Source organism: Gallinula chloropus, assembly GCF_964237585.1.
Source record: "Gallinula chloropus genome assembly, chromosome: 4".
NCBI lineage: Eukaryota > Metazoa > Chordata > Aves > Gruiformes > Rallidae > Gallinula > Gallinula chloropus.
In genome coordinates this window covers 57,171,820-57,187,998 of record NC_140088.1, presented here as the reverse complement: position 1 = coordinate 57,187,998, position 16,179 = coordinate 57,171,820, and the positions used below count along the sequence as shown (strand labels likewise).

Below are 16,179 nucleotides of genomic sequence, written 5' to 3'. Positions count from 1 at the left end.
CAGCCCGCTTCTGCCAACCTCACCTTCCGTTCACCTCAACGCATTCCCTACCCGCGCACACTTGACTCGAAGGCAGCGTCCTTAGAAACAGGCTGAAGTTTTAAGTAAGGTCAGAGGAGTTACAGTCCCAAGTTCACCCCACATCCTGCGCTACAGTACTTTCCATAAGGAGGAATGCATAGTTTAGTTTTACATGCTAACTGTTAAAAATTAATGAAGTTACAAGTATCAAATAATGGTCCAGAGGTAGGGACAAGTTTGTTAATTCTCTTCCCGATGCCATGAAGAAACAGACAAAGTTTACAGCAGAACAACAGGCCAAAAGCTAGCAGTTTGCACCTGCACTGACAGCCCAAACTTTATCTGACAGTCCTGGGGTTTCTTTTTAAAATAAGGACGCGCTCAATTAGCGATTTGCTAGTGGTCACAAAATATTCCTTCATGAACCAAAAATCTCCCCACTCGCTAACCCAAAAATCAAGCTAACCAGCTGTCACATGACATTTCTCCTACAATATTCCAATGCAAGTAGCAACCAAGAATGACAGCAAACTGGCTTACTATTGATGACCTTAACACAAGTAACGAAAACGATCTCAGGCAGCAAGAGCTTGAGTGGAATTGCTTTGTCAAAACTTCACTTGAAAGTTCACTTCCTCCCCCCCCCCCATATTTATAGTGAAACTTGAGTAATTCAGAAAGTACGATTACAAAGTGCAAGGACATGAGATGGGCACATCTACACCAGAATAAAAAATAAAATAACCACATTAAAGTGCCAAAGAGATTTCGTTCTAATTGCTACCAAAACCTGGAGCTTTGCCAAGACTGTAATTTTGAATTGTTTGCAAACAAGACAAGGTGACAGCTGATAACAGCGTGGTTTAACACCAGCAGGTCATGGCAGGTTTTGGTGCAGGCATTATATGTATTTCATTGCGATCTGGGGGTTGACTAAGCATTAACGGCTTGTGACTTTTAAGCTTGTGAGCCAGTGTCATAAATATGGCCTCCACATGGTCATTGTCATTGGGGTTTTTGGCAGAGGTTTCGAATAACGGCATACTGTGAGTATCAGCAAACTTCTGGGCCAAGTCCGTAGGAACCTGAATAGCGCTCCTCAGGTCACACTTATTCCCAACAAGAATCCGTGGTATATCGTTGGCAAGGAGGTGTTGTTTGCACTCCTCTATCCAGGACGGCAGACTGTGAAAGCTGGCAATGTTTGTCATGTCATACACAAACACAACGGCGTGGACATTCCTGTAGTAGTGCTGCACCATGCTCTTCCTGAAGCGCTCCTGGCCTGCCGTATCCCATAGCTGGATCTGAAAAGGGAAAGACAATGAGAGAAGAAAAAAAAGAAAGTTTTATTATTCATGTTGGGAAATAATATGAATTACCTGTAGCTAGGGGAGTCACACAATCACAGAAACCCACTCTGCTGAATTAATCATAAACTGTGCTGAGAAAACTGTTGCTTTTATACAATTTCAGAAACTTTTCCTTTCAAAACTGCTCACTGTTGAAGCCAGGAGGAAATTATGAATCACAAGCCTGAATTTCTGAAAGTTTATCGGAGCATGTATTCTCTAAGATTTTTTTACAAAAGCAAACACCGAAATCTTGGCAACAGTGCTTTTATTTGGAAAAAAAAAAATGTATTTCACAGCACAACTCTTAGCTGACACCAGGTTTTTTATTGCCAAAAATAATGTCATCTTCCCCAAAGTGCTGTTCCTAGCATGAAGTTAACTGCCTACTGTGGCACTACATAAAGGTAGCAAGAAGTCAAATCACCCAGGAACAACAACAACATCAACAAAAGCAGGACAAAAGAAGCCTTCCTCTTAGTGGAGCTATTGGAAGCAAACCCTCTGGTGATGAATCTCTCTACCTTAAGCTCATTTAACGCTTAAACTGGGACCATCCTGTGGTTTGTGGTACCAAAACATGCATAAAAGGGGGCAGAGGAAAAAAACAAAGCAACCTAAAACATAACCCCCCTGTTAGCTGAACACGACACTATTGTTTGCTGGCACGCATCATTCTACCCCAAACTGAAGCCTCCTCAGTGCAAGGGACCAGAAAACATCTGGGAGGACCGAAATGCCCTCAAACTTCTCAGGTGTGGGTTAGGACGAAACAAAACAAGCCCTGAGGCACAAGGAGATGTAAACAACAGTGAACACAAGTTTTAAATGTGCCCACCATCCCAGTACAACGGCATCCTGGGAGTCTCAGATGCACGCAGCATGCTGCAGAGTTGTGCACTTGCTGGGCACAGTGGTATTTTAACAAGCTTGGTCTCCAGGAGACATGGGACTGCAGTACCCAGCAGTCAGACCCAACTCACCTACAAGGCTAAATTAAGGCGCCTCCTATAAGTAGGAAATTCATCAGTTTGGAAATTGTTAAAATGGATGACGATCCAGATTCACAAGTCATTCATAGGACATTATGAATCACTAGTGTGACAGAGTGAAGAGGGAAAACAAGCAAGTGCTGTTTCAGGGTGATGTGCCTTTTCCTGAAATAACCTGGTCACCCATCCTCAAGAAAGACTCTGATCAGAGCAGATGGAAATGGCAGTTACGAGTTTGACCAGGGAAACTGAGAATTTACAGAGGAACAACAGAACAGTCTAGTGCAGGTATCTGCAGTTTGGTCCACAGACTTAGGAAGATCCATGTGCTGCTTCTAAAAGGGTCACTCAGATTATTAAGAAAAACAAGGCAAGTTGCCCTAGCCTCTGAACAGTAGTCAGCTGCAATCCATCTCATTTCAGAGCATATACCCATTTCTCATTGCCATGGTCTGTTGAGAGAGATTAAATATAGGCACTTAAGTTTGGGTAAGATTAATTTGCCTACCCAGATGAGAGATACTATTAGTTCTATGCACTTACACAACACGATAAAGTCAGAAGACTCATTGGAAATTTCCATTAATTTGGAATTTGACAGCTTTAGAGAGAAGAAAGCAGCACAGACTGAAGTAATCCTTGTGTTCGACAACACGATATTAAGGAATCACTATAAATTATCTTAGAAGATGCCATATCAAATAAATTTAAAGAGAGAGCTCATTTTCACAGGCAGCTCTGAGTTCACACTTCTCTCCCCACCTCATTTGCAAAGCAGAAATCAGTTATGCTTCACTTAAGCACAGATCCACAAGTGTACTGCCAGCCTCTGGTGCAGAAGGGGAAATTAAAGGTTTGCATATTCTCCAAGTTAAGCTTCAATTACAGTTCCTCCTACATTTTATTTATGCAGCCTTCGAGATTGCTGGGTATTATCTCAAATTAAATATGTTAATACCCTTGCCATGGAATCATTTGCACTGAGCGGCAAATCCTTCCCCAAAGATTGGTAATTTCACACTTTAGGAGGTCTTTTTCCTCTAACCAGGTGAGCTTGAAGAGACCGTTTCATTTCTGGACACCAAAAAAATACTTGCTCTACTGAAAATATTCACATTAATAGACATGTGTTAATGAATTAAGATTACTACTTCATCATTAGTTCAATACTGTCTATCTTCAAGAGAGCACATGATTTATAATACAGAATTAAAATGTGCAATTTGAAAGTCTGGTTTAGCAGCATAATTTAGCTAATAAAACCATGGACAGGATCACTTTGTCACACTCCCTAGGAAAGGCAAACAGCACTTAAATACATCGGCTCAGCTATCACCTCACACCTCCTGACTCCTTTTTGTGGATCCAGAAAGGCTGTTTTCTAAACAAGGGCTCCCTTAGCATGCACGGTTTATATGATGCTGCTAAAAACATAAAGGTAAAATGGCAAACTGTGTCTTGTTTTACAAGATGCAGGGAAACAAACCCTTGAAGGGTTCAAAGGCACGAGCATGAAGTTCAGACTTTCCTCTTTGAATTTCATTTTCATCCTTTGCTCTTTTAACGTAGGTCAGTGAAGAGTAACATCAGTTTCTTCCATTTTCAATGCTTGGGGCAATTTTTGAAGAGAAAAATTTAGAACGCAAAAGATTCATTTGTTGAAAAGGTTAATTTGTACATCACATCTAGGCATTAGCCTACCATACGAGCTACAAAGGAATACACTCGTCCCCCTGTCTTGGAATTCTACACAATTCCTGTGCGGGAGACCCCGGCGGGAAGAACTGTGCTTGTGTTCCTGTCAATGACACTGCATTTTTCCAGCTGCGAGGGAAGCCTCAGTCCTGAAGCAGAACAAGAATGACCATCCAGCTGGCTGGGGGAAGGGAGACAGAAAGAGAAGCCACTATTTTATGCCCTCCTGCAACACAAAGAGGAAAAACGCCTCTGCTCAGCAAGCCCTTCGGCGCACAGCAAGAACAGCACCGCTTCGCTTCAGCCGAGCTTCTCTCTTTCCTGGATCAATAGGCGCTGCTGGAGCTTATCGCTCCCAGCTCAAAGGGTGACGACGACTGAGTAGAGGTGGCAAAAACCAAAAACTGGTGCGTACTTGGTGACAAACAGCATAATCCAAATCCAGACATAAAGCTCATCCCTTCTAAAGCAGAAACAGAACTTCCCAGAAAGCGTGTCTCCACAGAGCCTCCTTCAGTTCTCCGTCTCCCTCAGCCAGAACCACTAGATTCGACAGGTACCACAGCAAAACAACCTCCCACAACACGTGGGCACAACAACCTATGTGAAGCATCTCAGAATTGTGGTTAAGGCGATATTCCTCCTCACTTCTCCCCATCAAAGGCCAGGCATAATCCAGGGGTGGTGAAAACGCCAGTCAGGAAGATGGTGCTGGGGGGGTTCTCTCTTACGCCATGGACAGCAACAGACCAGGGAGTACTGAATTCCAGCTAGCAGCCAAAAAAGTGCTACTTGGTGGTTTTATAAAGGGAAAAAAAAAGAGGAATGCTCTTACTAATTTTTCTTTTGAGTTGAAAAGAAGGACATGAAGTGAAAAAGAAAAAACCCATGGATTTATGTGCTCTCTGCAATTTCTTGAGTCAGGAAGTAAGCAAGGATAAACCATAGCTTTCAGCTACATGACTGTAAGCTGCAACTACAAAGCCTGGTGATAACAAATGTGAAAATACAACTACAAGAGTACTGTTACTCATTTTCTACGTATCATTTATTAACTTCGCTCACAGAAACAAACTATACCACAGAAGTAGAAGGGGATTCTGTTTAAAACCACGGTACTCCTAGAAAACAGACTGCATCTGAAAGCAGCTAGGAGGCTAATCTGCAAATGAGATCACCGCTAATACGTATGTATATATCAAGGAGATTAGATATATTTCATATACTTTTAAAATTTGCTTTACAGCACAAAGAAGGCAAGAGAGCATTTTCCATTCCATCCAATTTTTCACTAAAAACCAATGGTGAAATGTGAGCTAGGTATTCAACCTGTTACTGTCCAGTTCTATATATACCACATTTGCCTAAAAACCGCCCTAATCTGTACAGAAGCCAAAAAAAAAATGAAGGTAAAAATCCAAATGACAATTTGTTGCAGTCACTGATGCAGCGGCTCACTGCTGAACAGAGTTCGACTTCTTATTGGGGCATTTTAAAAGCAGAACACTCCTAACGGCAGAAGTTAAAGCCAATTAAGTGTGACCCTTGATAAAAGCCGGAGCAGAAATTCTGGGAGGTGAGGAGCTGCTGAGACCAGGAAGAGCCAACACTGAGTCGCTGGCAGGTAAGAGATCTCCCTGTCTAGCGGTCTGTTTTGAGGAGAAACTGTTGGTTAGGAGGCTGTGCCAAGGTCTGACCCACGGCAAGAAGATTTCCTCGCCGCAGAACCTCGCGCGGTAATTACACTTCCAAAGGCAGGAGGAGCTCCGAACAACGCTGCGGGGCAGGTAGGGCCGAGGCTACGGGCTGCATGCGCCGCACGATCGCATCGCACTCCTAGGGTACGGCGGTGCGACACGGGAGCCCAGCAACCCCACCGCCCGGAGGGCTGGGGCGCCCGCCCGCTCCTCGGGGCGGGTGGCCGCGCACGGCTGCCCGGGCCTTGGGAGGGAGGGAGGGAGGCCCACCGGCCGCAGCCCGTCAGCGCCCGCGATGCCGGAGCCGGGGAGCAGGCCTGTCAGTTCCCTTCCGCCAGCAGCCGGGTCGGGGGCCGAAGGCAGCTGCCCAGAGGGCGGCGGGGGACCGGCACCAGGCCGCGGCGGGCAGCGCTCCCGGCGCCAGCGGCTCTGCCCGGGGCTCGCAGAGCGGCGCACGGGGGCGGGGAGGGCAGCGGCCCCCCCGCCCTCGCCCCGTCCCGTCTCGGCGGTACCTTGATGCGCTCGCCGTCGATGGTGACGGCGCGCTCGCGGAAATCCACGCCGATGGTGGCCTCGGTGCGCTGGGGGAAGCGGCCGGCGCAGAAGCGGTAGGTGAGGCACGTCTTCCCCACGTTGGAGTCCCCAATGACGATGATCTTGAAGATGCGGGAGCGCGCGGGGGGCAGCCCTCCCGGGAGCGCGCCGCTGCCCGTCAGGCTCAGCTCCAGCGAGGACTCCAGGTCGCCCGCAGCGGCCATCATCGCTCCGGGGGGGGAGAGGGGAGGGGGACGGGACCCGGGCGGGCCGCCTCGGGATGGGGACGGGGACGCGGCCGCCCCGCTCTCCTGCTGCTGCTGCTGCTGCTGCTGCTGCTGCTGCTGCTGCTGCTGCTCCTCCTCCCGCTCCTCCAGCTGCTGCCGCTCCTCCCTCCCGCGTGCCACACGGGCGCGCGCCCCGCTAATCGCCGCCCCGGGGAGAAGCCACCGGGCAGGGCGCGCGCTGCCGGTCAGCGCCCCGCCGCGCCTCGACACGTCACGGCGCCTCGCACCGCTCTCTCCCGTCGGCTGGGAGCGGCGGCGCGAGCAGCTCTCGCGAGAGCGCGGCACCGACCGCCCCTCCGCCAATCCCCGGCCGCGAGGCCGGCTCTGCGAGGTCCCCCTCAGCCACGGGGGAACCGCTCGCCCGGGCCTGAGGGGAGGAGCGGGGCGGGGCGGGGCCGGGCCGAAGGAGCAGGGCCAGGCCCGTGCCGCTGCTGCCCCTTTTGTAGCGGCAGTTCGGGCCTGGAGTAGCGGGGTGCGCCTGCACGCCCGGCCAGGCGCTTGGGGAGGGCGCTGGGGCGGCGCGGCCTGGCGCGGACGGAGGTTGGCGAAGCGGTTACGTCGATGGCGAAGGGACGGAGGCGGGAAGGCCTGCGATGAGAGGAGGGCTGCGGGCAGAAGGCTTTGGGTTCTCTGCGAGAGAATCGCCAGGCGGCCTGTGGTGCGTGGCACAGCACCTCAGCCCTCTGGCATCCCTGAGCTGCCCGGTTCCTCGGCCCGAGGCTGCCGCGGGGTGGCTGCACTGCTTGGCAGGCTGGCTGTGGAGCTGGCTGTGGCATGGCAATGGGGAGGCAGGTCTTGGCCAGCCCCAGTGCCACTGCCGCACTCCAGCCTGACATCGTTCTGCTGTCGTTCACAGCAATGAGACGGCAGCAAGTTCCATCCCTGAACGGAGAGACCAAAAGTGATTGATGCATCTCATAGTAAGAAGGGAGGCATGGTGTTGCCTTAAGAATCCGTCAATAAACTTGCCCAGCCTAAGAGAGGGAGGGTGTAGGCATCAGGTTTAAGTAGCATTGACCAGCAAAATGTTTTAAGAGATTAACTCTGACACTGTAAACAAAATGTCGATGTGGTGGTAATTGAGAGAACTGCAACCCTAATGGTGGCTCTGTCCTGCAAACTGATAGCTGAGCCAGGAATCTTAAGGTTTGGATCATGTTCCTAGAAATAGCCCTTGCGACCCCTCCTCTGCCAGCTTGGGAGGTCTGCCCACACAGATTAAGAAATGGTCCTTGGATCATTGCTCCCTTACACAGCAGCTGTCATGTGGTTGAAGGCTGGGGCTTTGAGCAGCCTGTTATTGCTCATATATAAAACCAATATTCTAGATTAAATAATTAAACTAAAGAAGCCCTGAATTCAGAGCAACTTTAATTATAATGCCCATCTTTGTTGTTATTCCTTTTCCCCCTCCTTGGACCAACCTAATCAAAGACTGCAGAGAAGTGGCTTTACCCTTTAGTCCTCTTCTGAGACAAGATGCCATCATTCACACTGTCAAATAATTTATTCTGTTAAAGAGGAGTAGTGATTTTGTTTGGTGTGAAAGACTAGGGGAAGGCGAGGGGGTTGTGCCACCCTGGAGTTGCTACTCTCCCTTCTACTGAATTGCTCTTTGCAACCAGAATATAAAATACATTTGGCAGAGGAGCAAGCAAGCAAGTGCACATCTGTAGCCTAAAGGTTCAAGAAGTAGAGAAATCCTAATTCTAGTGGGGAACGCTCCGGTTTGAGCTCTGACTGGCGCACTAAAAGAAGAGCTTAACCAGCTGTTTGGCAGGGCCCACCAACAGCTCGTTTAACGGAGTTTGGGTAACGCCAGGAGGGCCAGACTGAGTTATAATTAGATCTGAGCTCTTAGGATCCTTATTTCGGCAGCCAAGGCTTCAGGCAGCAGGACCCACACTCCATCTGGTGGCTGAAGGCACGCTCACCCGTTGGGTGTGTACACTGATGCCCCAACACCTGGCCTGTGAACTTGCCTGTTGATACTGTTGACAGCCAGCCCAGTTCCTGTTTCGTTAGCTGAGAGAGAGTCAGAACAACCTTCCTGGGGATGTTCTACACCACAACTGGCTCCTGACAGAATGGACTTGAAGTAAATACCTTCTGAGAGTCACCACTGGCTAGTGCTTCCCATTGGAGAGTGACTGTCCTGGGGGAATCCAGCTTCAGAAAGCCCTTCGCTGCCATGGTGTGGGCTGGGCAGAGTTTAAATCGCAGCCCAGACATGGACAGTACATAAAGGCTTTTGCTCAGGGTTTCTGGGTACAGAACTAAAATACTCTGTACTGACAAAGCACGCTTTGCTTCAGAGAACATCCAGGGGATAAAATTTAAAGAAAAAAATAAAACAGCCTGTGTGACAAAATTCCAGTTTGTCAAAATTGTATTCTTTCTGATGGGAATGCATCTTCAGTGACTAAAATTCTCCCAGGAGAGTGTTCTGTGGTTCAGAGTGGTGTGTCTGGTCAGACTCGGAGCAGGGAAGGAGGACTAGCCGATGGCATTAGATCCAAAACCCCCTAATTTCAGTGTTCAGTGCCCTCCCAGGGACCCAGCCCGGAGCCTCCTGCAGAACGGGAAGCAGAACACGCAGCGTTTTCACGCCTGGCTGAGGCTGGCACGTACCCGCCCCACAGTGACCAGGGGTTGGTCCATTGCTAGCCCCACGCTTCAGCTGAGGGGTAGCAGGACATGTACTGGGTGTGCTGCACGTCCCGTAGCGGTGAAGGCCCACAGTTCCCGTTCTGCAGCCCAGCAGTACAGGGCGCCTGGTCCCTCCTGCAGTAGCGCCACAGGAGGACACCCTGTGTTTCTGGCTGGTATAGCCTGAGCGGTGTGAAGAGCTTCATCAAAACAACTGCTTCCAGTTGGCAGCCTGCTGAATTTTGGGTATGTGAACCCATGCAATACTGACACAGTGTTGTTTTGGTATGACAACTGTAACACTTCCAGCTTGGCTGGAGCAAAAATCCAGCTAGTGTGCTCTCCTGCCTGCGGTGGGGAGAGCAAACTTCAGGCTACAGGTGCAAGGGGAGGATGGAGCCTGCCTTTCCACACTCAGGACTTCTGCTGGTCTGTGGTGAGGGATTTCACAAACACTGACAATCTGCCTTTGCGCAAGTACAAATACTCCCGATACACTTCACCTGTAAATTAAAAACAATCTCAAGACTTACTTTAAATTTGATCCTGTGACTGGTTTAAAAGGCTCTACCAGCAGCTGTAGAGTAGAAAATCTGGTTTTAAAGCATTTTGAACTTAAAAGTGTATCACAAAATTGCAGGATTCTCTTTTTGAATGATTGTTATTTTGCTGTGCCTACCTAAGAGCAGCTTACAACTACACTTAATAGTTCAAAGGGTTTTTAGATCAACCTGTGCAGCTCTTCCACAGAGTTCAGTCGGAAGTACACCAGTACAGGCCACTCTTGCTTTTTGAGTGAGACAAAAAATAAAAATTGAAAAGGCTTTTGGTTTTCTTCTTTGGCAAGGACAAGTGCTTTTAATAGGCTGTTCAGATGTGCTCAGTGACTGAGTGTACAAGAGCCTGAGTTCACAGCTATTTTTATTCAGCAGGTGTGCAAGTTTCTGAAGGAAATGGATTCTGAAAATAGTTGCGAGTCTCTGGGCTCGCTCAGCATTTCAAGACCGGGTATTTCTGTCTCCCCTTGGAGACGTATTTTTAACTTGACAGTCCCACGACAATGCAAACTCTTCAATATCTCAAAATTGTGTCTGCTGGGTTTTAAGTTAATGAATAAACTAGGAAAGAATTGTAAGTATAAGACTGTGTCATGCTGCTTTTCTCTGAAGGGATAAAAAGTTTCCAGGATCATCCTGGTGGTTTACTGAGGGGCAGTTTAAAAACGCTTTTAATTTTTCTGCAGAGTTACTGTAGCCCTGACATCACAGTTTCTCTGGGGCCTTTGTCCTTTTGGGAGAGGCCTTGCGTCCTCCACTTTGTCAGGGAAAAGTCCCATGGCCTTGCAAGGAAAAACTCTGCTATTGTAAGGCTTGGCTATGCCTAAGAAGAGTTTGACCTCCCATAAACATATTCCCTTATGTGATAAAATACGGATGGCAGAGATGTCACAGCAACAAAGGGAGATGGGATTTAAGGAACAAAGGGAGATGGGATTTAAGGACCCTGTATGGCAGGTTCTTAAAGCAGATCAAAAAAACAAGTATTAACACACCCCCTTGAAATCGCAAAGCCAAACATCTCACCAGTCTTTGCAGTGACATGAAGTTTTGACACAGCTGCTTTTACTGCCAGCTCCTGGAATGTGACCTTCTCATTGGCTTCCGTGCCCTTGTTCTCATCAAAAACTATGAGCCTTGAAGGAAATAGAAAAAAAAAAGAAGAGTTTTTCCATTTCGGGGTTGCACCTGGATTTGATCCTCATTGCGTGCCCGGTGAGAGATCGGGGCTCTGATGGTCAGGGCAGTGCACGCTTGAGGCTGCGCGGGTGACAGTAAGTGACCTCCTCTGCTGGTCGCACCATCACAGCTGCTGTCTGGCAGCATCCTTACATCCCCCACCGTGAGGAGCCCCTGCCCAGCGCGGGCAGAGAACACCCAGGCCCTTAGAGTTAAAGGCAGTGCCGGCGGCTTGGCGGGTGATGGTGTAATTAGGAGCACCCACTCAACATCCCTGTCCATGGGAACTGGAGCTCCCGTGGGATGGCGTCTTCAGTGCTTGAAGCACTGCCTGGGCCTGTGTGGAAACGTAACCTCGTGCCGCTCCTGGATACCAGCAGCTGAAATAACAGGTCATTTGGCCCGTTACTCAGTGGTTATCACCGAAACGTGGGCTGTGCGCGCCCCAAACCCATAGAAGCGCTGGCTACCCGTGCCCACTCCCCCTGCTCTGCCTCAACCAAGGGGGGCACAGCACCTAACGGGGGGCATCTCGACAGCACCAGCTCTTCTGAAGCGTTGTGATGCGCCAAACCATGCGTTAAGCCAGCAGCCGCGTCCCTGCTTTCTCCCTCCCTGCAAGCGTACGTGCCGTGCTCAAGGGCTTTTCGCGTGTCCCGAAGCAGCACTGCAGAAGGTTCATCAAATGTCACGAAGCTGCTATATTTACTTGTCCGTGCCACGGCCTCTGATTAGTCATTCCCGAGCAGCGAGCAAATCCAGCCGAACTGCGCCCTGCCAGCGCTGTGCCCGCCTGCGTAAGCTCCAGGTTGGAGCCCCTGAGCCCCACTTTGGACGCGAGGATATATTGTGTGTTTTAGTTCCTGGCAACAGGTTTTACTTCAAAGAGGATGATAGGAGAGTGCAGTTTTGTTACTTCCCCAAGAATACGCTTGCCCTCTTGCCAGGCTCTCTTTTGTTATCGAGGGCATCGTCCTCCTTCTGTTTTAATTAAAACACCGAATAAACAATCCAACCTATGAACAAAACTGGAAACTGTCCCCAATTCAGTGGTAAAATCCCACTTACATCAGCAACATCAGTTTTATTCTCAGCAAGAATAAGATTGGGGGTTCCAGTAAAATTGACATTACCTTTATAAATAGTGAGCCCTTTCTCTGCTCCTCCCCTTTCCTCCAAGAACACCCCAAAGCATCCCCCAAAACATTGCACCTAGCTTTGGTTTCCATACAGAGGCTGGAAAACTCAACGGGCTGTGCTGACTAACCTGATTCTTTACCAGGAACGTGGTTGCACAGCTGTGCTGAAGGATTCCATTCCGGGATGTGTCCTCTGAGGGAACAGCAGTCATTGGGGTGTCAGCCGCACACATCTGCTTCCCAAGAGGACTACATATGAAAGGATGCTAGAAAACAAATGCCATAATGTATTCGTGTTACCGAAAATACTATCATCTCACCAGGAAGACTAATTTATAACGTACACAGGGAAAGGAAAAAAAACCAGAGATGGAGCCCATGCAGCTGGCAATACTGTTAAAGCAAACTTGTCCTTTTCCCAGTGGCTTCCTGAGATGTCTCTTCCGCTATCAGGTGTTTACATTTCTTACTGCGTTCGGGGTTCCTCTTTGTATTTATTCCTGTGGTACTAGGCTCTTCCACCCTTTTTCAGATCCAGGCAGAGCCAGGCCTGCAGCTGCACCCTCACATTGCTGCTCCCTCAGCCTGAACCTAGCTGTGGTGCACGGCTTCTCCTCTCCTTCTCTTCCAGGGTTCTGTGTGAAGGCAAACTTAGGTGACTGTATGGTATCGTGTGCATTTTATGTACCTGTCAATGACTTCCAAAAGGGAGAACGACTTTACTCCCAGGTCTCTTTTCAGTGCAACAAAACCACTCTCAAGTTCATTCACTGGGTTGGGTTTTTTTTGTGTCAAAACCAGTGTCCTGCATCCTTTTGTGCTCTCTGCCAGCAGATTTCCCCCCTTAGCCACATGTACCCCCTTGCACAGCGACTCCAGCTCACCTCTGTCAAGGGCATCCCCCACCCTGGGAAGCAGATCTCCAGCAAAGGGAATGGAGAGAGCTGGAGGAATACGAGAGCAGCTGCTCACAGAATCACACAATAACTAGGTTGGAAAAGACCTTTAAGATCATTGAGTCCAACCATTCCTGTTCTCTACTAAGTACCTCATTTACCCGTCTTTTAAACACATCCAGGGATGGTGACTCAACCCCCTCCCTGGGCAGCCTGTTCCAGGCCCTGACAACTCTTTCAGTGAAGAATTTTTTCCTAACATCTAATCTGAACCTGCCCTTGGGGCAGCTTAAGGCCATTAAGTTCCCTGGACCCCGTAAACTTGGTTTTCCTCTCCCCCCACGGCTTTGGTTGCAGTGGAAACCATAGAATAAAACAATGAGAAGAGACATTCTTCCTGTGCTTTATTTTGGAGCGGGGTAGGTGTCAAGCCCACTGCATTTGAACCGCCGCATGGTGGGTGGGTGGCTCCCAGGACAGCCCACCATGCTGCTGCATGTGACACTCGGCAGCACAAAGCAGTCTTGGCCCAGTTCTGTCAAACAGCTTAAAAATGTAAACGAAGGGAGTAGCCATCCTTCCATCACTGAGGTCCTGCAAAATTAAAGGGAAGGTAAAGGATGTGTGGTGGAAAAGATGCTCATCGAGGGACGAAATAGGAACTGAAAAGCACAAACACGTTTACTTCGCAGTAAGGTCAAGGCTGTTTTCCCAGTGCAAATGTGTAAATACAGTTCCCAGTTACATCTCTTTAAGACACGTATTGATATAGCAAGTGAGATGCAGAATTATGAACATCTGATGGTTCCTAGGAGTAAAAAAATACCCCAAAGCTTGAAATGCAAACACCCAGAAGCCAACACTTTCCTAAGACTTCACAAAAGCACTCCTGGATGAAAGAGACAACCGCAGGAAAAAACAGCACGTAATTAATAAAAGCAGGTTAATGTATTATGAGGGGTGTTTAAGGGTTTAAACACCATGTTTGTGTGAGGAAACAGTACAAAGTACATCTGGTGAAAGGGAGCTGTTCCTACGCTCGGGGCAGATAGGACATCTCTGTGGGGCTCCTCAAAGAACAGAGCCTCGGTTTTGAGAAGGTCAGGAGAAAAAGCCCTCACGAGCCCACAGTCTGCACTTAGTTACCATGAAGGTGCCAGTCTTACTGCACGAGCTGCTCGACAGTCTCGTCTCTGCTCACCTTTCCTTCCTCCCAAATAAAAAGCATTTACACAGCCCGTGGGGTCAGCTGCAGGAAGGGGAGATGTAGGAGCCAAGTCCACTGACTGCTTCATCTGCGTCACAGCTAAGGCACAGACCAGGTGGGATGCCTCCTTCCCCTGCTTCACAACATCTTAGGCATCACAGAAGTGATCCAAACAAGAACGTAACTTACATACGACATATTAAATAATTAAAAATAGAGAGCAGAACCCTGACCTTGCTTTGCCAACTGTACAACGAGCCAAACAGTTTCCTTTGGCTTCAGATGAATATTTATTTACCTCCAGCAGCACCCGGTGCAGTGTGACAGCTGCGGGAAGGGGCAATTAACACACCCCCCTGCAGTGCTTTGAGGGACAGTGTGACTGCAGAGAGGTGCTGTTTTCCTGGTGTTGCTTGTTGACCTTCAGAAGTTTCCAGAAGCATGATGGTAGGAAGATCCTTTACACCTGAATGGAATGGAGAGGCGCTGATGAAAAGTCAGTCCTGACAGATGTACAGAGATAAAATAATGAACTGCCAGGCTGCCTTGGCTCCTCCCATCTTCTGCACTTGGAAGTCCTCTTCCAGACAATCGTGAGGTGCTGTTCCCAGAATGGAAGGGTAAACCTTGGAAGTATTGGAAGTTCAAGGGCCGTTCCCAATGGGTAACGGCCCTTTCCTCTCACAAAAGAAACATGAAATTACCAAGGACACGTATAAGGAAAACATGCTCTTTTTTAGGGGATGCTGTTTTTCAGTAGGGCCTGATGTGTGCCAAGCAGCCCTTAGCACAACAAGGTCCCCTTGCATGCCCACAGGGGTGAGTGTGAGAATATTGCTGGAATCACTCCAGAATCTCAATGTCCAATGCTCCCTGTCCCACCCCCCTGCCCAGCACTTACAGCAAAATGCAGACCCTGCAAGCCCTGGAGCCCTTCATGCTCACTGCAGACAGTGTTAATCCGAGCTGCTCTTCATTACACACAGCAGATACACCATTTTTCTCCAGGTAATCTTGACAGGCACACGTTCACCACGGAGTATCACAATGCCGCGTCAGCTGCTAGCTGGGCACTCCTGTTCGGCTCATCAGCGTTACCGTATTGCTGTGTCTGCTGACCAGTCATAACCCCGAGGTATCCAGGGATCCTGGGTCAGGAAAACTTTGTGGGCTTAAGGATAAGGAAGAGGCAGCTAACGAAGTTTATTATTCTTCCTCCCACATCAGACCTGAGGTAAATAGCAAATGCTTCTTCACCCAGCTCACCTCTTGCACTTCTATTCAATCCTTCGGTAAGAGCATTTCCTAACTCCCTAGACTGGCCCTTTGTAGCCTGAAAGAGCAAAGGGTATTTCTGTATTTACAGATCAGTTTGTTGGGTAGGAAAAACAGCTCCTTGCCAAGGTGGCTCTTTTCCAGCCGAACTCAAAGGAAGCCACAGCCTTTCCCTACGGATCTTTCTCCCTTTCACAAGACACCCCTCACCCCACCCCAATTTACAACCCATCAGCATGGAAGGGGACAACGGGGAATTAAGGGAACTAGTCAAAGGCTTGGTTACTACAAAGCTGTAGGCACCTAAGGAAGACACAAGCCTACAAGGAAACACTAGCACTCATTTACAAACAGAACTCAACGTTTTTATTCATCGATTGACTTCCTGCCAGTTTCGATATTCACTACCACCAGAGAAGAGCGTAAAAACACAGTACAACATTGTGAACCAGTTCGGAAGGCTGGAAGGGAAAGCAAATCCCAGTACAATTGCAAGTAACTTGGTGGAGTTTATAATTAAAGATTTATTTTTGTTCTTGAACGGATCAGCAATGAAGCAATAAATTATGCTGCTGCACCGAACCAACAACAGGACTTTCACTAAGTTTGTGGTTTATTGCGTTACAGTTTAAAACTAAACGTTACCCATCGTCATACATTTGTTCACCAACCAGGTAAATGACACTTTTTTCCGTTATG

At 48.6% G+C, this 16,179-nt stretch overlaps 1 protein-coding gene and 1 long non-coding RNA gene across 3 annotated transcripts; both read right to left on the bottom strand.

Annotated features, from left to right (window-relative positions):
• Window positions 1–658: 658 nt before the first annotated feature.
• On the bottom strand, window positions 659–6,518 carry RAB33B (RAB33B, member RAS oncogene family; the record flags this gene model as incomplete). The annotated part of the gene is made up of 2 exons (XM_084262691.1): window positions 659–1,328; window positions 6,270–6,518. The coding sequence occupies 2 exons, from the start codon at window positions 6,516–6,518 to the stop codon at window positions 885–887; spliced, it is 693 nt and encodes a 230-aa protein (XP_084118817.1). The 3' UTR covers window positions 659–884.
• A 6,867-nt stretch (window positions 6,519–13,385) lies between these two features.
• On the bottom strand, window positions 13,386–15,528 carry LOC311191487. Of its 2 annotated transcripts, XR_014617284.1 has the most exons (4): window positions 15,472–15,528; window positions 15,107–15,353; window positions 14,504–14,671; window positions 13,386–13,592 (listed from the first exon to the last, which is right to left on the bottom strand). It is a non-coding gene; the product is annotated as an uncharacterized lncRNA (long non-coding RNA). The 2 variants fall into 2 exon arrangements; XR_014617285.1 differs by having other exon boundaries at window positions 15,107–15,504.
• Between the last annotated feature and the right edge of the window lie 651 nt (window positions 15,529–16,179).